We start from the raw sequence: 24,297 nt of genomic DNA, 5'->3' as shown, positions 1-24,297 counted from the left end.
GTGACAGTGGGATCTGTGGGGGGCGTGTCAGCAGAATGCAAGTGAGTGGCGTTGGTGGGGGCAGAAGTGGTGGCAGACACGGCAGTGGGGTGGCGGAAGTCACTGAGCATGTGACATCAGCAATGATGTGAGCTGCGGAAGTGATGTCACGTGTGATGCATGAGGAATTGTGAGGGGTGGAAGTGGCCGTGGGAGTGGCCATGATGGGGGCGGAAGTAACATCATCAATCAGCGTGGGGGGAGGGGGAATCTTCTCCCCATTAGCAACTTTGCTGGAGCTAGCCCTGTGGTTACATGAGGGGTGGGCTGATAATCAAATAGAAACCAGGATAGTTTGGTACCAAGTGAAGCTGTAGGCTGTTTCTTTAAGCCTGCGTTCAAAGTTCAGACTGCTGTTTCTGCCAGACCATTGGATGATGGGTGGTATGGGGCTTCCTTATATATTGAATGCCATTTGACTTTAGGAAATACTCAAATTCCCTGCTGGAAAATGATGGCCTGTTTCCTGTGAGCAACACTTCTGGGAGTACATGCATTGCAAAAGATGTGCGTAGCTTTTCTGTCGTCATCCCTATATTTGACAAATGAACTCTGCCCACGTCCAGCCATTGTGAATGGGCGTCCACAATGACTAATAACATTGAGCCCATGAAAGGACCTGCATAGTTGATGTGTAACCTGAGTCCAGGGTTACCCAGCGATTCCCATGAATGTGTGGGAGCTGCCGGTGATAAGTTTTGTCTTTGTTGGCATTCTGTGCACGGCCCAGCAACACAGCTATGTCTGCATCCAACCCTGGCCACCTGACATAACTTCTCACCAACATCTTCATTTTGGGAACCCCTGGATGACCCTAGTGGAGTTCAGCCAGGTGACCTTTGCTCGGGACAGTCACTCTTCCTCCCCATATTAATATGCCATCCTCTACTGTGATCTGGTCTCTCCAAGTCCAGAAACATTTCAATTCTGGTTGTTATGGTCCTTTGGTATCCCCATCACCACCAGCTGTTTCAGTTTTGCCAGGACCAGATCTTCCTGCATCCAAAGTCTGATATTGTCAGCTGTGACTGTAAGTGTGTCCAGAAAATTTAAAACCAGAACGGAATCTTCCAGTGACAGTATCACTGGTGGTATACCTGCCTGTGGAAGGAGGCTCAAGGCATCCACATTTGTTACTTGGCCTCCAGGATGATGTTCCAACCTGTAATTATATGCACTTAGTATTAGAGTTCACTGCTGAATTCGGCCTGAAGCTATGGGCAAGCACTACCAGGGGTTTGTGGTCCGTTATTATTAAAAGTTTACATCCGTAAAGGTACTGTTGGAACTTCCTGACTCCAAATATGACCACCAAACCTTCCTTCTCTACCTGAGCGTATTTACGCTCTGTTTTAGCCAAAGTCCTGAGGATGATATGCTATTGAGTGTTTCTTTCCATTGGCCCACCTATAAGCTAATACTACTCCATCGTACAGAGAGGTATCACATGTCAATACCAAATCTCACTTGGGATGATGGTGTGACAGCACCTTAGAGGATGAGAACTGTTTCTTCACTTCTCTAAAAGCTATGGCTTGGCTCCAAGGCTAACCCTTGTTTAGAAGTTGATGCAAAGTTGCTGGGATGGAGGGCAGGTTGTCTATGAACGTTTTACAACAATTCACCAGCCCAAGGAAAGAGCTAACCTCCGGTACAGACTGGGGAACTGGGGCACCTTTGATTGATCTCATTTCATTCTCCAATGGGTCACTTGGGGTGTCTGGAACACACATTTTCTAAGGTATACATCTGCCTGGGAGGAACATCTAAGGACTACATCCAAATTCTCTATGTGCTCCTTACTGGTCTTCCCTGTTATTAGCATGTCATCTAGATAAATGGCTACCTGGGGTAGATCTTGTAAAATGTTCTCCATCGTCCGCCGAAAAATTGCACAGGCTGGCAGTACCCCAAATGACAGTTTTGTATATTGGTACAAACCCTTATGAATATTAACTGAAGCATACATCTCGAAACCTCATCTAACCGCAATTGCAAATATGCATGGCTCATGTTCAGCTTCATGAAGGACAGTCCCCTGCCAGGTTTTGCATTTAAACCCTCTATATGGGGGATTTGATATTTATCCAGCTGCAAAAGGCGATTTACCACTTGTTAAAAATCCCCACAAAAACAAACCGATCCATTGGGCTTCAGAATCAGTGCAACTGGTCTGCTCATTCTGCAAATTGGACTTGTTTGATGATTCCTTCACTTTCCAGCCTTTTGATTTCTTCCTCTAACATAAGGCAAATGGCACTGGTGGAGGCTGGTACAATTGCAGCATTTAAAAGACATCTGGATGGGTATATGAATAGGCATATGCCAAATGCTGGCAAATGGAACTAGATTGGTTTGGGATATCTGGTCGGCATGGACGATTTGGAGTGAGGGGTCTGTTTCCGTATTGTACATCTCTATGACCCAATGTCCTGAGGAAGGGAGCCTGGCTACATTTGCCAACTCTGACTGGATGTAGTGCTGGAGTATTCGTTATGTGACTTCAAATGAACTGATCCAAAACTTCCTCCAATACTTATGCAATTAGAAAAAGGGAAATTGTCTCAGAAATTAAAATTAATTCATTAGTGGCTGTTGCTCGCGGCAATGCCCAGGAGATGAATACTTGGAGACTCTAGGGCATTGCTTGAGAATTGGCAACCAGGTGGCAAGGACTCAAAAATTGCAAAAAGTACATGAGGAGTCTATAAAGAGATATGGATGGGTTAAATAAATGGGCAGTAACATAGGCAGATGGAGTAAGACGTAAGGAAAACATGAGGTTTTGAGAGAGATTGCAGAGCTTTAAGGTAAAGATGCTTCTGGGAGTGCCGGAAATGAATCACAGAGACAGATACAGCAGGGAAAGGAAATATTATTGTTTACTGCAAGGAGCATGGAATATAAAAGGGAGAGAAGTTGTGCTACAGCTGTCCTGGGCTTTGGTGAGACCACATCTGGAGTACTATACACTGAAAAGACATAATTCATTGGAACCAATGCAGAAAAGGCTTATACAACTAATTCCTAGGATGAAGGCATATAATGAAAGGTTGGACTGGTTGGACCTGTATCCATTGGAATTTAGAAAAATGAGGTGATCCCTTGGAACACACTGAAGATCCTGAGGGTAGGTGACAGAATGGATGCTGAGAGGATGTTTCCCGTTGTGGGACTGTCTGGATTTAATTCAATTTAAAAATAAGGAATCTCCCATTGAGGGGGGATAGAGATTTTTCTCTTGGAGAAGGGGTAGGGGTTAATTTGATCTGTAGAATGCTCTTTCCCAGACAGCAGGAGAGGCTGTGTCATTGAATGTTCAGAAGATGGACTTAGACAGATTCTGATTAACAAGGCAATTACAGGCGATAGACAGATAGACATAATCAGATCAGCAATGATCTTAGCAAATGGCAGAGCAGGCATGAAGGGTCAAATGGCCTCTTCCAGCTCTTAGGTAAAAACAATGACTGCAGATGCTGGAAACCAGATTCTGGATTAGGGGTGCTGGAAGAGCACTGCAGTTCAGGCAGCATCCGAGGAGCAGTAGCTCTTAGTTTGTATGTTGATAATTATTATTCGGGCCCAAGTATAACCCCAGTCCCCATAATTTAACTGACACCTAATGCCATCCCAACTCACTTGCTAATAAAGCCTTTAAGAAAACTCATCATCATCTTAGAGAATCAATGAAAAGAAGCAAATGTACTTACCTTGATCGAAGCCTCCGCACATCGGGAAAGCTGCTTGATGTGTTGCCCTTTCTTTCCAATAATGGCACCCACAGCCTGGGCTGGGATGAATACATGGACTGTCTCAGGATCAGAGGTTTGCTGCAGAAATCAAACGCATTGTCATCATTTGCCAAGGCTCAGCATTATCCCTTAAACAGACTTCCCACTGGCTTAATCTTAACAAGAACACCCGAAAAAGGATGAAAAAGTACCCTCTGATTTGCATCTTCCAAAATCCAGCTGAGGAAGTCATAGTGCCTGACTGTGATATTGACATAATCACACACGGCAGGTAACTCTGGAGGTTAATTTCCATTGATTCAATAGGTATGAACACCGGGAGGTGCATTGCTTTATCAATGCTGCTCATGTGGACTCAATCCCATCTTAAAAATGACCTCTGAGCAGAAACGGAGGCCTTGCAGCCTACAATACGTTTGCTGTCTATTTAGAAGTCCTGCTCCCCACTCTTTCCTTCATTCTTCTGACTTTGTAATTAAAGTTCCAATTCCCTTTTGAAAGTTCTTCCCTGACAATCTACAATCCTCCCAGTTTTGTATTGATCAAAGATCTCAGGTCTCACTCCTAAGCAAAGTGGCTACATGTGAAAATCGCAGTGAATGACTCACCATGTAGGGACCGTAAGGTGTTGCTGGTGCTACTCCGACAGGATGAGGTGGGATGGTGGATGAGGAAGGTGGGAACAAGCCCAGAGCATTCAGATTGAGACCAGGAATCAAGTTTGCCTGGAGCTGAAAAAGAACAGTAAATGAATTAGCACTTTAGAGACACAGGAGTGTTACACCTGTGCAGGTATTCCCAGGGAGATACAGCAGTGTTACACCTGGGCAGGTATTCTCAGGGAGATACAGGAATGTTGCACCTGGGCAACCACATCTCTAATGGTACATGAGCTTTAGATAATGAAGAGAAAGGGAGAACTGAAACAGCTAAAATAAACAGGGTGACAGAACACAGTGAAAGAGAAATATAGACAGTGGAAGAGAGGATGAAGTAGGAAGCAATAAATCCATGCAGAGAAATATGTAGGGAGAGAATGGGGTAGACAGAAAAACAGAAAGAGGGTGAATATATGAAATGAAATTAGAAACTACAAGCCCAATAAAGTGAAAAGCAAATTAGAAAGTATGTCTCAATGGAGGGGAAGATATTACATTTTTGTGACATTTAAACTTACATTCATAGCAGCAATGTCATTCTCATAGGCTTCTCTCACTTTTTTCATGATATCTTCCTCAGCCTTACAACAAGCTTCGATGGAACCTTTCACTGTGATGGTTCTCTCTGGGTTATAAAGTGTTAGGTCCTGCAAGCTGGCACAGCAAGTGAAAACTTGATAAATTTAGGTATAGTATAGCAAGTCTTTGAAAAAAAAATTTTTTTAAAGAAAGCTATTGTTTGATGTATCTTCCAGTAATTCAATTTGCAAATCTCACAGTAAATGAAAACATATTGCAACAAGCTGCCTGAGTAGCATCATAGAATGTTTAACACAGGATGAAACCTTTGAGCTCATCATGTATACACCAATTTTTAAAGAGTTATCTAATTAATCCCATTCACTGCCCTTTCACCATAAAAATACTTTCCCTGTGAAGGGGGTCGTTAGGGCCGACTGCCTGCCCCTCTTCCACGGTTACGTTAGGGCCCGGGTGTCCTTGTGGAGAAGGAGCACGCGGTCTCCACCAACACCCTGGAGTTGTTCAGGGAGAGGTGGGCGCCGCATCATTTCTCCCTCCAACTCTATTTTGATTTAATCCCTGCCCTCCCCTTCACTGTTTGATCACACAGCATTGCCCTTTTGTGAAGGTCACTGCTTGTCACTGGCCACTCGGGTGTTTTCCTATCTTCCTGGTGGTGGAACTTGAATAAAAATTCGTACACCTTGTGTCTCTCACTGTGTCTCACAGCTGCACACACACAACATGGGTGCTGGGGAAAAAATAACCACTACCGCAGTTAGGCCAAACTGCGGTAGTTTGGGAAAAGGAAAAAAAAGAAAAAGAAAAAAAAATAATTTCCCCTTCAAATGCTTTTCCAATCGCCTATCTGAAAGTTATTATTGAATCTGTTTCCACTGCTCTTTAATGCATTGCATTCCAGATATAACTTGCCCTGTCAGAAAAATCTCCTTATTCCCACCCCACCTCCCTCCACCAGCTATTCATACTTCTGACTTTGGAAAGCATTTCTCCCTATTTAAGGGCGGCATGGTGGCACAGTGGTTAGCACAGCACCAGAGACCCGAGTTCATTTCCCGCCTCAGGCGACTGTCTGTGTGGAGTTTGCACGTTCTCCCCGTGTATGCGTGGGTTTCCTCCAGGTACTCCGGTTTCTTCCCACAGTCCAAAGATGTGCAGGTCAGGTGAATTGGCCATGCTAAATTGCCCGTAGTGTTAGGTAAGGCGTAAATGTGGGTCGGTGTGGACTTGTTGGGCCGAAGGGCCTGTTTCTACACTGTAATGTAATCTAATCTTATCATTTCAAGTGTTCAATGACTTTGAAAGTCTCCATCAAATGTTCCCATGGCATTGTTTGTTCTAAAGAGAACAATCTCAGCTTTTCCACTTTCATCACACAGCTAAGAGAGATAAGATAGGTTGGAGCTGGTTTCCTTGCAATAGACAGAGCTGAGGGGGAGCTGACTGCAGTGCAGAAAGTTATGAGGAGCATATATAGGTTAGATAGAGAGAACCTTTTCCCTTTCGTGGAGAAGTCAATAGTCAGGGGACACAGTTTTAAAGGTAAGGAGGAGCTTTAGAAGAAAGACTTTTTTCATCCAGAGGGTGAAGGGGATCTGGAACTCACTGCCTTAAAGGACAATGGAAGCAGGAATCATTACAACATTTGAGAAGTATTTAGATAAGCACTTGAAATGCCATGGGATACGACACTATGGGCCAAGTGCTGGAAAAGGTGATTAAAGCACTCAGAACAAAAGCAGAAATTGCTGGAAAAGCTCAGCAGGTCTGGCAGCATCTGTGGAGAGAAATCAGAGTTAACGTTTCATGTCAAGTGACCCTACCTGAGAACGGCAAAACGTAGATGGATGCTACATAAGCAGCATGGAGACAATGGGCTGACGGTCCTTTTTTTGTGTTGTAAGCACTCTGACTCTATGATGACTAAATCCCTTATTAATTGATTAATGTATAAAGGCAGAAGGAACTTACATTTTTCTAACCACTTCAAGATTCTTTGGGGATGAAGGACTTTTGGATCCCATGAGAGTGAATGGGCATTTTCTTCGCTTTAGAGACAAGCATTTTTATTTCAGGTTTCTGTTCTGAGGAAGGATCACTAAACTCAAAATACTAACTGATTTCTAAGTTTGTGCGAAGATTTGTAGCTCGGGTGCTCGTTGCTGTGGTTCTGTTCGCCGAGCTGGAAGTTTTTGTTGCAAAAACTAGGCGACATCATCAGTGCTTGGGAGCCTCCTGCGAAGCGCTTCTTTGATGTTTCCTCCGGTGTTTATAGTGGTCTGTCCCTGCCGCTTCCGGTTGTCAGTTTCAGCTGTCCGCTGTAGTGGTTGGTATATTGGGTCCAGGTCGATGTGTTTGTTGATGGAGTTTGTGGATGAATGCCATGCCTCTAGGAATTCCCTGGCTGTTCTCTGTCTGGCTTGCCCTATGATAGTAGTGTTGTCCCAGTCGAATTAAATGCCTAAAACTAGGGGGCATGCATTCAAGGTGAGAGGGGGAAAGCTCAAAGGAGATAGAATCATAAAATCCTTAACAGTGTGCATTCACAAAACACTATATAGGACAAACAGGAAGACAGCTAACAATCTGCATACATGAACATCAACTAGCCACGAAACGACACGACCAGCTATCCTTAGTAGCCACACACGCAGACAACAAGCAACATGAATTCGACTGGGACAACACTACTATCATAGGGCAAGCCAGACAGAGAACAGCCAGGGAATTCCTGGAGGCATGGCATTCATCCACAAACACCATCAACAAACACATCGACCTGGACCCAGTATACCAACCACTACAGCGGACAGCTGAAACTGACAACCGGAAGCGGCAGGGACAGACCACTATAAACACCGGAGGAAACATCAAAGAAGCGCTTCGCAGGAGGCTCCCAAGCACTGATGATGTCGCCTAGCCAGGAGACGAAACGTCTGCAACAAAAACTTCCAGCTCGGCGAACAGAACCACAGCAACTAACTGATTTCTCTCCAAAGATGCTGCCAGACCTGCTGAGCTTTGTCTGCACCTTCTGGGTTTTGTTACTTTTGGTTTCTTCTGGCTGATTGCTGCTACGATCATGGCAGGAGCCTTTTGGTGGCACTGCACCCAACAGTGAGCACAATGTTAACAAGAAGCTTGTAGACCAGGCTAGGGTGATGCCCCAGTGAGATGTTGTGCCTCAATGAGATGTCAATGGTGCTTCAACCTTGTACAGAGTGAGAAGATTTTGGGATTTACCCAACCCAAATTGCTCTGAGGAAGGTGGTCTGGGATTGACTCTTTGAGCCACTGCAGTCATTGGAGCGTAGGGAGATACAGTGATGTTAGGGAGGAAGTTTGAGCCAACAATAGGAAGGAATGGGGATATATTTCCAAGTCAGGATGGTGCCTGGCTTGGAGGGAAGCTTGCAGGGGGTGGTGTTCCCCTCTGTTGGCTGCCCATGTCCATTTTAGTGAGTGGGTTTGGAAGATGCTGTTGAATATCCTGTTGTGGGCAATGTTCTGGTCTCAGTCATAGTTACTGCAATTGATCTTGGTATCCCTGAGACAGGGAAGCATGCTGAAATTAGCCAATAAACTGTGGCTATGATTCGTGCTGACTGCAAACAGCCCCTCCCTAACATAACCTTGGGTGTACCAACACTAAATGACTGCATCGACTCAACAAAGCAGTTCACTATCACCTCCTCAAGGGGTTTGAATCCTGCCATGGCAGATGGTGGAATTTGAATTTAGTTTTTAAAAATCTGGAATTAAGAGTCTAATGATGACCATCAATCCATTGTCAATTGTTAGAAAAACGCATCTAGTTCACTAATGCCCTTTAGGGATAGAAATTGCCATCCTTACCTGGTCTGGCTTACACATGACTCCAGACCCACAGCAACGTGTTTGACTCTTAACTGCCCTCTGGACAATTAAGGAAGAACAATAAATGCTGGCCTATCCAGCAATATTCAAATCACATGAGCGAATAAAGGAAAAAAGCAAATGAGGAAGAGCAGGATTTATTGGCTCATGGTTAATGTTCACTCCATTAAATTTACAGTGGTAATAAATTCATATATCACTGTCGGGCCTTTAGCCCCCACTGACTGAGGTTAATGGTAACAATACAAAGGTGGGTCCTTGAGGCTGAAATGAGGACAGAGAGCAGTACCAGCCTGTGGAATTGCTGTGCAGCCAGCAGCAGGGGATTCCCAATCCTCCCAGCTCTGCACTAAGGTCATGTTTCAAAATAAAACCTGAACATCTTGTTGGGGGTGATTGTCGAGACTGCAGCCAACTCCTGGAAGCCAGAGTGAAGCTGGAAGAACATATGGAAACAATTCAGGAGGAGCTGGAAAGAAACACAAAGGAGAAAGGGATAAAATGCTATGGGGGTAAGATAAGGGAGTTGGGGGAAGTTTGCGTGGATTATAAATGCCAGTTGGGCCCAAACGATCTGTTTCCACACTCTTTGTGCTTCGGCTCTCATTGTCACATTCAAGAGGCCTGTGTTTGAAGGCTGCTCTGGAACACATAATATTGTCCCAATTTCAAAGAAGCACTGAATGTAATCAGTCATGCTTGGCATAAGGAAGCAGCCACAAAACTTTGAGCTTTTTTTGCTCACCAAGTTACGAATGAGGAGCAGGAGAAGGCCATTCAGCCTCTCAGGTTTTGCCTCCTTGTTCAATAAGAGCATGGCTCACCTGATTGCAACCTCAGAATCCACATTCCTGCCTATCCCTGATAACCTTTCAATCCCCTTGCTTTACAAGAACCTATTCACCTCAGCCTTAAAAATACTCAGGGACTCTGGTGCCTCCACCTTTTCAGGAAGGGAGCTTGAAAAACTCTCAATACTCTGGCAGAAAAAAAAAGCCCAACCTCTGTTTTAATTGAATGACCCCTGATTTTTAACCATGACCCATATGTTCTACATTCTTCCATAAAAAGAAACATCTTTTCAACATCCATTGTTTCAAAGTCTCCTTCAGGATCTTATGCTTTAGTCAAGTCACATCTTCTTCTCCTCAACTCAAGCAGGTATGAGCTCAACCTGTTCAAACGTTCCTCATAAGTGAATCCATGGATTTCACATAATGGGCTATTGCCTCTAGAGAAAAGATCAATTTCCACCCCATGTTTCCTCAGTAACTACAAGACAGAATAACTTTGAATTCTATAACGCCCTTCTCAAATTCAGGACATCACTCAGTATTCCACAGCCGGTGAGGTCCAGCTGTTTGAAGCTAGTCATTATTGTAATTGAGGAAACAGGACTAACAACTGCTGCACATCAAGATCCCACAAACAATGACATAATAATGACCTTATCATCTGTTTTCACTCTGTTGGACAAGGGACAAATACTGGCAAAATGGGGACAACTCTCCGTCTCTTCACCTGGACAGTACCACAGGATTTTGTTTTACTCCATACTAAAACAGCAGATGGGGTACTGCTTTACAAAATCAGCTGAAAGATGACAATTCTGACAGTGCAGCACTGCCAGGGATTTTAGAAACATAGAAAATAGGATTCAATAAGATCATGGCTGATCATTCAACTCAATACCCTGTTCCCACATGCTCTTTGATCCCTTTAGCCTGAAGAACTATATCTAACTCCTTCTCGAAAACATTCAATGGTTTGGCCCTGAGCTGTTTTTTGGGACAGAGAATTCCACAGGCTGATATTCTCTGGGGGAAAAGGTATTTCCTCATCTCAAACCCTTGGAAAAGGACCTGCATCACTAACCTTCTGACAGGGAGGAGGTAGACCACTGATCCAAGATGGATGCCTTGGGGCCTATAGTCAGGGTGAAAGCTGAGGAAGGTTGTGCATGGTCAGAGAGATCACACCCAGATTGAGACACAGCCTGAGTGAATATACGGTTCAGAGAACTTGGAGTCAGGGTGGGAGTTTGGTGCAGAGCGGAAAAGGTTTCTTTTGCTTATTTGGTTGGCTTATGGTTTGTAAGGTCTTTTTAGCCAGGATCAGAGGCCCTGCGCAGAAGAAAGGGAGGCTTCACAGGTACACTGTAAGTCCATTGGTTGGCAGTAGCCACTAATTTGACTAAATAGGTTACTTTCAGATTGAAGGTATATAGGGGAAATGTTTACAGGTTACAAACTAAAAGGTCAATAGAAAACTTTTAGAAATCAAATTAAGAATTATATAAATAAAATGCAGGCCCAGATGATATGTTGAAATTGTATGGTGTGGGAGCTGGTGGATCCCAGCATGGTTCATGGTGACCACATTTGTAGCAAGTATTGGTTGCTTGAGGAACTCCAGGTTAGAGTTGCTCAGCTGGAGTCTGAGCTTTGAACATTGCGACACATCAGGGAGGGGGAAGAGATACCTGGACACTGTGTTTCTGGAGGCGGTCACACCCTTTACATTAACTAACTTGAATTTGGTCAGTGGTCAGGAACAGGAGGGTGTGATTATGAAAAAGGCAAGTAGAGAAATCCCGGAGGAAGCCTCAGCCCTTGAGCTTGTCTAACAGGTTTGAGGTTCTTGCCCCTTGTGTGGACGAGAGTGGGGACTGTAGTAAGGATGAGCAAACTGACCACAGCACGGTGGTAGAGGAAACTATTCAAGAGAGGAGGGAAACGAGAAATCGGGATTGTATAGCCAGGGGAACAGACACTGTTCTCCGGTGTAGGATCAAGAGTCCTGAAGGCTGTGTTACCTGCCTGGTGTCCATGTTCAGGATCTCTCATCTGGGCTGCAGAGGAACTTGGAGTGGGAGGGGGAAGAACCAGTTGTCGTGGTCCATGTAGGTACCACAGATAGATAGTAGAACGAGGAAATTCCTGAGGGTACATAAGCAATTAGGGGCTGAATTAGAAAGGAGAATCAGAAAGGTAATAATGTCTGGATTAATACCTAAGCAATGAGCGAGTAAGCACCAGGTTAACAACAATCAAGAGGTAAACGTGTGGCTCAAAGATTGGTGTGGGAGAAACAGGTCGGAGTTCATGGGACACTGACACCAGTACTGGGAAAGGAGGGAGTTGTTCTGATGGGCAGGCTCCATCTGAATCATGCTGGTGAATTGCACAACTAGGGCTGTGGATACGGCTTTAAACTAAATAGTTGGGGCTAGGGTGGGTTCAATTGCATGGAAAATTATAGAAAATGTAAAGGGTGGGGGGAGGACTCAACAGTGGGGTTGTCACAGTTCCAGAACAAGTAATAAGACAGAGAGTATGGAAAAGGATCTGAAATCTAACTGCAGGCAATGCAAGTAAGAGGACAACAATGGGAGAGTGGGGAGTCAACACAGAACTGAGGGTGTTTACTTAACTTCACGGAGCGTATGAAAGAAGGTAAATGAGCTTCAGTGCAGATTAAAATATTTTGGGTACCACGGAGATGTGCATGCAAAGGGATCAGACTGGGAACTAAATATCCAAGGATACACATCCTATCAAAAGGACAGGCAAACGGGCAGAGGGGCCAGAGTTGATAGTAAGAAATTAAATTGATAGCAAGAAGTGATATAGAGTTGGAAGGTGTGAAATCTACTGGGGTAGAGTTGAGGAACCGCAAAGGAGAAACGACTCTGATAGGAGTTGAGTACAGGCCCTGGGCAGTAGTCAGGATGTGAGAAAGAAATAAATCAGGAGATAGTGCCTTCTTTACATGCCTTTCTATCACAAAACTCACAAAGGGGCGGCACGATGGCTTAGTGGTTAGCACCGCTGCCTCACAACACCAGGAACCTGGGTTCGATTCCTACCTCACCTGACTGTGTGGGTTTCCTCCCACAATCCAAAGATATGCAGCTCTGGTGAATTAGCCATACTAAACTGTTTATAGTGTTAGGTGCATTAGGCAGGGGTAATATAGGGTAGGGCAATGGGTCTGGGTGGGTTACTCTTTGGAGCTTGTGGACTTGGTGGGCCAAAGGGCCTGTTTCCATACTGTAGGGAATCGAATCTAAATATGCAGGTTGACTGGGGAAAATTAGGTTGGTATTGGATCTCAAGAAAAGGAAGGTGTGGAATGTCTATGAGTTTGTGGTAGAGTTCATTAGAAATAGGCAATTCTGGATTCGGTGATGTGTGATAGAGCAAACTTGATTAGGGAGCTTAAGGTGAAGGAACCCGTACGGGGCAGTGGCCATAATATGATCGAATTCACCCTGCAGTTTGAGAGGGAGAAGCTCGAATCAGATGTAATGGTACTATAGTTGAGTCAAGGTAACTGAAAGACATGAGGGAGTAGCTGGCCAGAGTTGAATGGAAGAGAACCTTAGCAGGGAAGACAGCAGTGCAGCAATGGCAGGAGTTTCTGGGGGTAATTTGAGAGGAACAGCAAAAATTCATCCCGAAGAAGAAACATACTAAGGGGAGGATGAGGCAACCATGGCTGAGAGGAGAAGTCAGGGACAGTAAAAATAAAAGAAAAAGCACACAATATAGAGAAGTGGGAAGACAAAAGGATTGGGAAGCCTTTAAAAACCAGCAGACAACAGCTAAAAATGCACTAAAGGGGGAGAAGATGAAATACGAGGGTAAGCTAGCTAGTAATATAAAAGAGGTTTGTAAGGGTATTTTTATATTTTCATATTTTAATTTTAGAAACGTAAGAGACAATCCAGAGTGGACATGGGAATGTGGAACAAAGAAATGTTGGAGGAACTAAATAGTTACTCTGTACCAGTCTTCATGGCAGAAGACACAAGCAGCATACCAGAACCTCTGGAGAGTTAGGGAGCAGAGGTGAGAGAGAAGATGCTGCAGAAGCTGAAAGTTCTGAAGGTGGATAAAGTTGTGAAGATGGACTACACCCCAGAGTTCTGAAGGAAATAACTGAGGAGATTATAGAGGCATTGGTGGTGAAATGCCTCTATAATCAGAAATTACCAGTCAGTGAGGGTCCCAGAGGACTGGAAAATGGCTAACGTAACCTCCTTGTTTAAGGGAATAAGGCAGAAGACAGGAAATTATAGGCTTATTAACCAGACTTCGGTCATTGGTAAGATTTTACAGTTCATGATTAAAGATGAGATTGCAGAGTGCTTGGAAGTGCATGGTAAAATAGAGCTGAGTCAGCATGGCTTCGTCAAGAGGTGATCATGCCTGACAAATCTATTAGAATTCTTGAGGAGGCAATGAACAAGTTAGACAAAGGAGAGTCAGTGGACATGATCTATGTGGATTTCCAGAAGGCCTTTGACAAGGTGCCACACAAGAGGCTGCTAAATAAGATAAGAGCCCATGGTGTTGGAGGCAAGGTACAGGCATTAATAGTTCAGGATTCTCTTCAGGTTAACTTGCAGGTTCAGTTGGCCGTTAGGAAGACAAATGCAATGTTATATTTCATTTCAAGAGGCCAAGAATACAAGAGCAGAGACGTACAGCTCAGGCTGTCTTAGGCTCTGGTCAGACCACATCTGGAATATTATGAGCAGTTTTGGGCCCCATGTGTAGGAAAGGATGCTGACTTTGGAAAGGGTCCAGAGAAGGTTTAGAAGAATGGCCCCAGGGATGAAGGGCTCAACATAAGAGGAGTGGTTGAGGATTCTGGTCTGTACTCGATAGATTTTAGAAAGACATGGGGGAAACTCACTGAAACTTACAGATTACAGACATAGCTGGATAGAGTGGGTGGAGAGAAGATGTTTCCACCATTAGGAGAGACTAGGACCCAAGGGACTAGGCTCAGAGTGAAGGATGGCCCTTAAGAACTGAGATGAGGAGAAAATCATCAGCCAGAGGGTGGGGAATTGTAGAACTCATTGTTGCAAGAGGGCTGTGAAGGCCAAATTATTGACTGTACTTAAGGTAGAGACAGATAGTTTCTTCATGAGTAGGCTCATCAGAGGTTACAGGGAGAAGGTAGGAGAATGGCGTTGAGAAACGTATCAGCCATGATTGAACGGTGGAGCAGAATCAATGGGTGGAAAGGCCTAATTCTGCTCCTATATCTTATGGTTCTTTGACAGCAGGATAATTTTAACAACAGGGGATTGCCTCCTTCCACTTCCCAAGTTGTGGATAGCAACAGTTGAATCTTCCTCATAGCTACAGGATTTCTGTTGCTACATTTATTACAGAATATATGAAATGGTGGCGTACGCCTAAGGTCATTCAGCCCCTCAAGACCGCCTCCCCATTCAACAATATTTTGACTGATTGCCCCAGATCTTTGTTCACGTCAGCTCATCATCATCAAAAATCTCAATTCAAGTTTCTAAGTGGAGACATCTCATTTTGTCTTACGGAGAGATCGTGATTTTTGTTTCGGTATCCTGTTCCACTTTCTTCAGATTTCGGCCTTCCTTCCCAATCAGCCTGCCGACGAAGTTATTGTGTGCCAGTATCTTCAGTGGAACCTCTTCAGCTCTGTGGAAACCAGGTTGGCATTAGACTAACGCAAGAAAATGCAGCCAGAAAATATGCACTACAAGAAAGTGGGGTACATCAGTGTGTTATAGTGAGGGGTGTGGGGGACATCAGTGTGTTACAGTGAGGGGTGTGGGGTGTATCACAGTGTTACAGTGAGGAGTATGGGGTATATCAGAGTATTACAGTGGAGGGTGTGGGGTCTATCAGAGTGTTACAGTGAAGGGTGTGGGGTCTATCAGAGTGTTATAGTGAGGGGTATGGAGTATATCAGTATGTTGCAATGAGGGGTGAGGGGTCTATCAGAGTGTTACAGTAAGGGGTGTGGGGTCTATCAGAGTGTTACAGTGAAGGGTATGGGATATATCAGAGTGTTACAGTGAGGGGTGTGGGGTGCATCAGAGTGTTACAGTGAGGGGTGTGGGGTATATCAATGTGTGACAGTGAGGGGTATGGGGTATATCAGTGTGTTATAGTGAGGGGTACTGGGTACATCAGTGTGTTACAGTAAGGTGTGTGGGGTATATCAGTGTGTGACAGTGTGAGGGGTACAGGGTACATCAGTGTGTTACAGTGAGGTGTGGGGTATATCAGTGTATGACAGTGTGAGGGGTACAGGGTACATCAGAGTGTTACAGTGAGGGGTGTGGGGTATATCAGTGTGTTACAGTGAGGGGTGTGGGCTATATCAGAGTGTTACAGTGAGGGGTGTGGGGTATATCACAGTGTTACAGTGAGAGGTGTGGGGTCGATCAGAGTGTTACAGTGAGGGGTGTGGGGTGTATCAGTGTGTTATAGTGAGGGGTGTGGGCTATATCAGAGTGTTACAGTGAGGGGTATGGGGTATATCAGTGTGTTACAGTGAGGGGTGTGGACTATATCAGAGTGTCACAGTGAGGGGTGTGGGGTATATCACAGTGTTACAGTGAGGGGTGTTGGGTCCATCAGAGTGTTACAGTGAGGGGTGTGGGGTATATCAGAGTGTTACAGTGAGGGGTGTGAGGTATATCAGAGTGTCACAGTGAGGGGTGTGGTGTATATCAGTGTGTTACAGTGAGGGGTGTGGGGTATATCAGTGAGTTACAGTGAAGGATGTGGTGTATATCAGTGTGTTACAGTGAGGGGTGTGGTGTATATCAGTGTGTTACAGTGGGGGGCGTGGAGTATACCAGAGTGTCACAGTGAGGGACTCATTGCTTGTTCCTGCTAGTTGCCATGGCCGTTGCCAAGTTACCTACGTTTTGGTTGCCTGTGCTTCCTGGTGCATAATCTCCAGGATCATCTTACATGCTGCCGAGCAACCCTCTGCCGTCGAGTGAATGCTGATTGGCTTCTCTGCTGCTCCCGCATTCTCTTTCCGATGGACATCAATCCTGAAGAGAGATAGATGATGTGTTATCACTTTTCTCTCTTTCTCTCCTGCAAATCCTGTTCTTTTTCTCAGTCACTTATTAATCTGTCACCCCTCTGCCTCTTACCTTCCCCTCACACAGTCTTGTCACTGTTTCCAACTCTCTCTCTTCCCTTCCTTTCTGTCTCACTCTTTTCTCCTACCTTCTTTTTGTCTCCAACTCCATCCAAACTGGGCCTCTCTATTTTGAATTCTCAACACCCAATCTTCACTACATACGGCCATTGGAAGTGAGATGACCACTTCGATCAGCAACAATAGTTTATAACATTCCAAAATAGATCATTGCTCATTAATAACACAGAGAGTGATAGGAGTAGGACATAAAGTTCCTTGGGACTTCAATATTTGTTCATGGCTGGTCTGTATCTCAACTCTGCTCTCTATCTGTTGCTCGCTATCCCTTAATACCAGCACCAACAAAAACAAAAACCTGACTATGAAGCTCCTGTGACATTGTTTCCCAGCTAAGTGATCATCACTCCCCATCAATCACTCCACCTCTCTCAGATGCTATAAACCTCAAAGTGTAACCCAAGATGGTTCAGACCGAGTCAGAGAAACCACAGTGAATATCAGATATTACACAATGTCGTGTCACCTGGAGAAAGTGAGTTTCTCAGTTCAACCACTAACTCAGAGAACTCCATAATGATGGATTGGCTGAAATTACAACTGACCTGTGGTCACCAATTTGACTTCGGATGCAGTTCCACAAGTGACCATTTACTCATGTCCATTAGATAACACCATCCATCTCATTGGCAATCAGTAACAGCTAATCCTGCGATCAGAACAGCCAATCACAGGTACCACACGGCCTGTTGTGGTGCTAAAATTCCTAGAGGAATCATGTGCCTTTCCCACCTGAAATTCACCCATTGTCAGACAAGAGGTGAAATATACCTTCTTCTTAAGTTGACTTTCCATCCAATGCAAGTGGGAACATAGGACATGGGAACAAGAGTAGGTCATCTGATCCTATAAGCCTAATCCATCATTCAATAAGATCGTGCCTGATCAGCTCAGCTGGTCTTTCCTGTCTGCTCACCATCACTTTTGAATCCCTTGTCTTTCAAGAATCTAGGAAATGTAAAACCTTGATTACATTTAAATACCCAGCCTCCACTACTTTTGGGGAAGAGAATTCCATACTCCTTATTTCTATCTTTAAAAGGACACCTTTTATTCTTAAGCCATGCTCCCTAGTTTTAGTCACCCCCCAAAAGAGGAAACATCCTCCAGGTATCTACCCCTCAAGTCCCCTCAAGACCTTCTATGTTTCAACAAGATCACCGTCATTCTTCGAAACTCCAATGGAGAGAGGCCCAACCTTTTTAAACTTTCTTTATCAGGCAAGACATTAATCCTGGGAATGAGTTAGAACCCAGGGCTTACCTAGTGAATATAATGCCTCTTTGATGACTGTGAGATTGTTAGCCCTGAGGCTGCAACATTGTGCACTGCCCTAAGAGAAACTGACTCCTAGGGAGCACCTCCTCATCCGAGGATAAACAAATTTCTTGTAAGTCAGATAAAAATCTTCCTCTGCCTTTTCTGGGCAAATTATTAGGAATTCAGTAGATATTGTTACAAAGCATGGGGGTTGCTACGCAAGGAACAAAGTTCACCTGTAATACTGCCTGGGCTCAGTGCAGGGGATAGACTCGGGTCTGAATTGTTAACCTACTGTTTGGGATTGTTCCATGTAGAAGCATTGAGATGCCTTGATGTTTGAGGATAGAGCTTCTATTCCATTCTACAAAAACAACGACAACTACGCTGTGTAAATATTAATCACTTTACATTCTTAACTGGACATCGTAACCTGATGAAGAGTCAAATTGGATGCGGAATATTAATTCTGTTTCTCCTTCCACAAATGCTGCAGAGTTTCTCCAGCATGTTCTACTCTTTTATTTCAGGTTCCCAGCATCAGCAGGACTTTGTTTCATTCTAAGAGCTGGAAACTTACTTGGATTGTGTTTGCTTGGTGATATTCCGAATGGTAGCTCCTTCTTTTCCAATAATAGCTCCCACGAACTGGGTGGGCACCAGGATGCGCAGGGGAATGTCAAACTGCTGCTTTGTGGGTGTGGCCGAGCCCTGCGGAGTGGGGCCTCTGCTGCTGTAGCCCCTGCGACCCGTCTCCTGACCCTGCTGTCCTGCCTGTTCATCTGGGATGTAGGTGACTGTCAGGCTGTAGTTCTCCAGCTGGTAGCCATTCAGCTTGGTTATTGCTCTGAGGGAAGGAAACAAAAATTGCATTTTTATTTTTGCCCAATTTACGTAGAGATCATAACACATTCAGCACCACCCGATATGAGTCTCCTACCACGACATCATGCACAATCTGCAAGTCGTTCCATTGCTTTCTCCTTGAGGTGATTTCCTTGTTTCCCCCTAAATCTCCTGAGACTATTTTTTTCAACCACTCACTATGGTACTGATTTCTGCATAACAATCAGTCTCTGGGATCCCCCCAGATTCCCTCCTAGATTTAGTAATGGCTATTGTATAACTGCTTGGGTTGGTCTTTCTCACAAGTGCAAACATCTCCACTGCATTTACCCTTCAGATATTTAAGACCTTTATTAAGTTACCCTCTCAGCCATCTCTTTCCTGGAAAGACAGTTTGTTCTGTCTTTCATTGGCTGCCCCTTGACTCAGGGCATTGACAGCTACTCAGGATCATGAATTTCCGCTTAGCTTCATCATTTGACTGAACAAGCCAATTCTCAGCTCGCTGATCTTTGGACACATGGATCAGGATATGCCCGGAGGGTAGTTCGTTCCAGAGAGAAGGATTTCCCTCCCTTTCTTTCTCTGCCTGTGCAGTTGCATCTCAATGCGCATGGAAAAGTTATAGAAACCCTATTATCTGGAAGCAAGCCATTCAGCACATCGTACCTACACAAACCTGCCCCTATCCCATCTCTGTAACCCTGCATTTCCCATGGCTAGTCCACCTAATCTACACATCAAGGCGCAATATAGCATGGCCAATTCACCAACCCGCACATTTTGGACGATGGGAGGATACCAGAGCACCCGGAGGAAACTCACACAGACACAGGGATAATATGCAAACTCCACACAGATAGTTGCCTGAGGGTGGATTTGAACCCGGCTCCCCAGCGCTGGGAGGCAGCAGTGCTAACCACTGAGCCACTGTGCCTGCCCCATTCTGAACAACTGGTAGCGAGCTCCTCACAGTCATTAATGTCAATGGTGCTGTGCTTAAAGAAAAGCTTTAGAAAGCCTTCAAAGTGTTTTCTTAAGCTCAGAATGTTGGCCATTTGACAGTTGACAAAGCAGGACAAAATAGAAGAGGTTTTACAGAGTCAGGGAGCTGTACAGCATGGAAACAGACTCTTCGGTGCAACTTGTCCATGCTGACCAGATAACCTAAATGACATAATATCCAGCCGACATAATATCCAGCCAATCAAAAATGGGGTGCTGTCTAGGGTCTTGTGCACCTGGCTTTGAAAAAAACACTTTCCTTTGTTCAAAGTTAATTGCAATGGACCTGGAGGAAGTGATGGAGGCTTTACCAAGTGTATTACTTGAATGCTTTAATGTATCTCCCAGAAACTCTCTGAAGGTCAACTCACCACTAAACATTTCCACCACCAGGTGGGGCAGTCCACGGAGACACAGCTTACCAGGCTGCTTTGGTTATGGATAGTTTAAATTTCAACCTTTTTCAGCGATGTTATTACATACCTCTGGAGCAGGCAGGAATTAAGCCTAGGCCTCCTGGGTCAGAGGTAAAGACACTGCCTCTACACCTCAAGAGCCCTTCTTGTTTATGAAGACAAATTATTAAGTCCACAATTAATGCCTAGATGGCTGGAATGAGGCATCTGATTGCCAGACCTGTTTACTTGATTAGCCCCCTCCTGCACACTGACCAAGGACTGAACAGACAACAGCAAGCTCAATGAGTGATGCCTACACTTGAACAGTCCAAATTTAGAGATAGACAACAACAAAGATGAGTGACAGCAAGGATGAATTACAATAAAATTTGATATGGCGATGGAAAGAAAGATTCAACTAACAAAGAGGATATTAAAAAGGGAAAAGTGACTAAACAAAATGTCTAGTAATGATCTACTACCTGTCAGATTGAGACTCCACTGTTCAGCCATTCCCTTTCTGGGCCAGAGAGGTTGAGTAGAATTGCATGAATATCAATCTTGTCATTAAAATAGACCTTAAGATTAACCTGCTCTAACTGTTCACCAATTCATGGCAAAAGTCTAAATGCAGCAATGTCCAGAGGTTAAAGGCAAACTCCCATTTTTGAGAGACTGTTGGCAGAGCTTTGTAGGTACAGTCGACTCTGCTATAACGTGCGTTTCTACAACACGAATTGACGATAACACGATTGAAACATTTACACCGTTATTTGTAGAATGCGAACTTTTCTTACCTGTATTGGCTATAACGTGATTACGGTCCCATTGGTTTAAATGGTGCTGCTATTATGCAATTTTCTTATAACACAAGATCACATGGGAACAGAACTATCGTGTTATATCAGAACAGACTATACTCAAAATAATTCTGATAATTATACCCTTATCATCTCCCCGACAACAAATCAATGTATCACTTTTCCAAAAAATAAGTAGCCAATATACTCAACAGACTTTTACAGCACTCGGTCTTCTGTGCCAATGACTTCGACTCTGTAATTAACCTTCAGGATAGCATTTGTTAATCCTCAAGGATTGCCCAGGGATTATGGATTAATCTCCTAAATGCTGCTGGGAACAATGCCCAAGAGTAAAATCATCAGCATTTTAAAAAAATTTTCAAAAAGCATTTCAATGAACTGAGTCACAAAAATGTCGGATATGGAGTGGGCTCTGGAGGTAAGGACAACACCACTGGTAATTACTGACAACTCAAGCATGTAATGACATGCCTTTGACTGCTTTCCAATTGGCTGAGAGAGAAAGAATACTGAGAGAATGAGCATGTCAAATGACCAGTAGGAGGAGAGTGAAGGTGGGGTGTCCCCTATCACCCCATGATTGACCATCAAACCAGTTGCTCTAAAATATGGCAATTCTATGCAGTAATGAGTCCAGAGCCATTTCTCTGAATGATCATCTGAAAGCAGAGGGATTGCTGACCACAGCACAGATAGATCTTGTTCATTATCATTTCATCTGGCTGTGGTTGGATTAACCTCCACTTGGTTTAAGCTCCATGGGTTATGGATTTGTTAAACTGGACAATGGTGAGGTCCAAATACAAGACCCTCATAATCCCGTCCCAAGATGTTGGGTTTCAGGTCCATAGAAAGGATACAGAGCAGATTTACTGGAATCATACTGGGGAAGTTGGACTCCAGCTACCAGAAGCTAGGTTTGTCTCTCCCATGTGAAAAAAGTAAAGGGGAGATTTAATCGTGAAATTTTGATGGAATAAATTTAAGGGGAACTGTTTCCAGAAACTGTTCCTGTTGGACAGTTGGTAAGCAGAAAATTTAACTTAAATTCCATTCAATTACAATTTAAAATACGGTAATTAGCAAAATACTTAGGTTGTAATGAGGATAATGACAATCAGATCATCTACGATTTTGTTGATATTAATAATAATGTTAGTAAAGATGGAGCAAAAGGCCTCCTTAAGCACAATCCTGTGGTTCTGTGATTGGCAGAGCCAGGCATAAGGGGCCAATTCATATAGTCAGAAGGAGTTGTCGGATTTGAAAATTCACTTCCTGAAGGATTGGTGGAAGCAGATTCAGTCATAACTTTCCAAAGAAAGATGGTTAATTACTCAAAAGGGGAAAGAAATTGGAAGGCTAAGGGGGAAGAGCAGATGAGTGAGACTCATCGAATAACTTTTTCAGAAAGCTAGCACAGGTGGGATGGGTTGAATGGTCTCCTTCTGTGCTGTACCATTCTATGGTACTTACTGTCTGGCTTGGTCCTTTGTTCCGTATGTAACATTCACCACTGCCGACTCAGTTTCTGTATTAACTAGAGATAAAGAGTAAGGCAAATATTAGTCAAGACTCTTCCATTACCTCAAGAGGTCTGTCTTGATACAACACAGAGCTCCCTCCACAGCACAAACCCCTGCACCCAGCTTTCAGGCAAGACATTTAATTGACATGGTCTGCTCTGCCATTAAGTATAATTCAATGAAGGGCAGAGTGTTCTCCCTGGCAACCTGGCCAATATTCACCCCGATTTCATATCACAAAAATAAATTACGTGGCCATTTATCGCAGTTGTTTGTGGGAGCTTTCTGTGCTTGAACTGCTTGCCGTGTTTCTAACATTAGTAATGACACTTCAAGAAAGTACTTCATTGGCTGCATGTAGATGTGTTGGATCAGCGTGCATCTTATCAAAATGTTAAACCGATTCCCCTCCTCTTCCTGATAACTCAAATTCAGGTCACACTATGCAATCATTTAAATCAGTTCAGATTTCTTATCAAAGGTAGGAATTTTCCCTTCTCTTCATTCAACTCAATGTCAGAATTTCTGGATGTTTGCCAGTCCCAGCTGCAGTATTACTGGGTTCAGTGGCTTGTGGTTAGGATCTGGCTCCAGGTTCAATGAGCTATAGTCAGTCTGGGTCAAAGCCAGAAAATTGGTTACTTGACTTGGATACTCATTCCTGGGTTGCAGTCAAGTATCTCAGCAGCTGAACTCAACCAGCTGCTTTTTCCAGCCTGGCCGTGATTAATACAACACAGCGAAACCAAGTTACGTTGTGTTTTCATGCCATCCGGACTGGGGGCAGATACTACCCTCTGTGGGGGTATCACTGGGATGTAGCTCTCACACACTGCAGATTGCCAAAACAACAGACAACTTCCTGCTTCGAAATACTGTCCCTGCAGCTGAGTAAGTCACAGAGTCATAGAGATGTACAGCATGGAAACAGACTCTTCGGTCCAACCAGTCCATGCCGACCAGATATCCCAACCCAATCTAGCCCCACCTGCCAGCACCCGGCCCATATCCCTCAAAACCCTTCCTATTCATATATCCATCCAAATGCCTCTTAAATGTTGCAATTGTACCAGCTTCCACCACATCCTCTGGCAGCTCATCCCATACCTGTACCACCCTCTGTGTGAAAACGTTGCCCCTTAGGTCTCTTTTATATCTTTCCCCTCTCACCCTAAACCTATGCCTTCTAGTTCTGGACTTCCCGACCCCAGGGAAAAAACTTTGTCTATTTATCCTATCCATGCCCCTCATAATTTTGTAAACCTCTATAAGGTCACCCCTCAGCCTCCGATGCTCCAGGGAAAACAGCCCCAGCCTGTTCAGCCTCTCTGTGTAGCTCAGATCCTCCAACCCTAGCAACATCCTTGTAAATCTTTTCTGAACCTTTTTGAATTGCACAACATCTTTCCGATAGGAAGGAATCCAGAATTGCACACAATATTCCAACAGTGGCCTAACCAATGTCCTGTACAGCTGCAAAATGACCTCCCAACTCTTGTACTCAATACTCTGACCAATAAAGGAAAGCATACCAAACGCCT

General features: G+C 44.2%; 1 protein-coding gene across 4 annotated transcripts in view; it reads right to left on the bottom strand.

The window, feature by feature from the left end:
* The window catches only part of igf2bp1 (insulin-like growth factor 2 mRNA binding protein 1), a 165,683-nt gene that overhangs the window by 13,756 nt on the left and 127,630 nt on the right, over window positions 1-24,297 (bottom strand). For all 4 annotated transcript variants that reach the window (XM_043674802.1, XM_043674804.1, XM_043674805.1 and 1 more), the window contains 7 exons: window positions 22,707-22,770; window positions 18,738-19,004; window positions 16,590-16,724; window positions 15,229-15,351; window positions 4,972-5,107; window positions 4,403-4,525; window positions 3,753-3,872 (listed from right to left, as the gene is read on the bottom strand). In XM_043674802.1, coding sequence (XP_043530737.1) covers window positions 3,753-3,872; window positions 4,403-4,525; window positions 4,972-5,107; window positions 15,229-15,351; window positions 16,590-16,724; window positions 18,738-19,004; window positions 22,707-22,770 — 968 coding nt within the window. The remainder of the gene's footprint in view (window positions 1-3,752; window positions 3,873-4,402; window positions 4,526-4,971; window positions 5,108-15,228; window positions 15,352-16,589; window positions 16,725-18,737; window positions 19,005-22,706; window positions 22,771-24,297) is intronic.

Source organism: Chiloscyllium plagiosum, chromosome 33 (genome assembly GCF_004010195.1).
Source record: "Chiloscyllium plagiosum isolate BGI_BamShark_2017 chromosome 33, ASM401019v2, whole genome shotgun sequence".
In the NCBI taxonomy this organism is placed as follows: domain Eukaryota; kingdom Metazoa; phylum Chordata; class Chondrichthyes; order Orectolobiformes; family Hemiscylliidae; genus Chiloscyllium; species Chiloscyllium plagiosum.
Note: the sequence above shows the minus strand (reverse complement) of the source record. Positions and strands in the feature narration are given on the sequence as shown.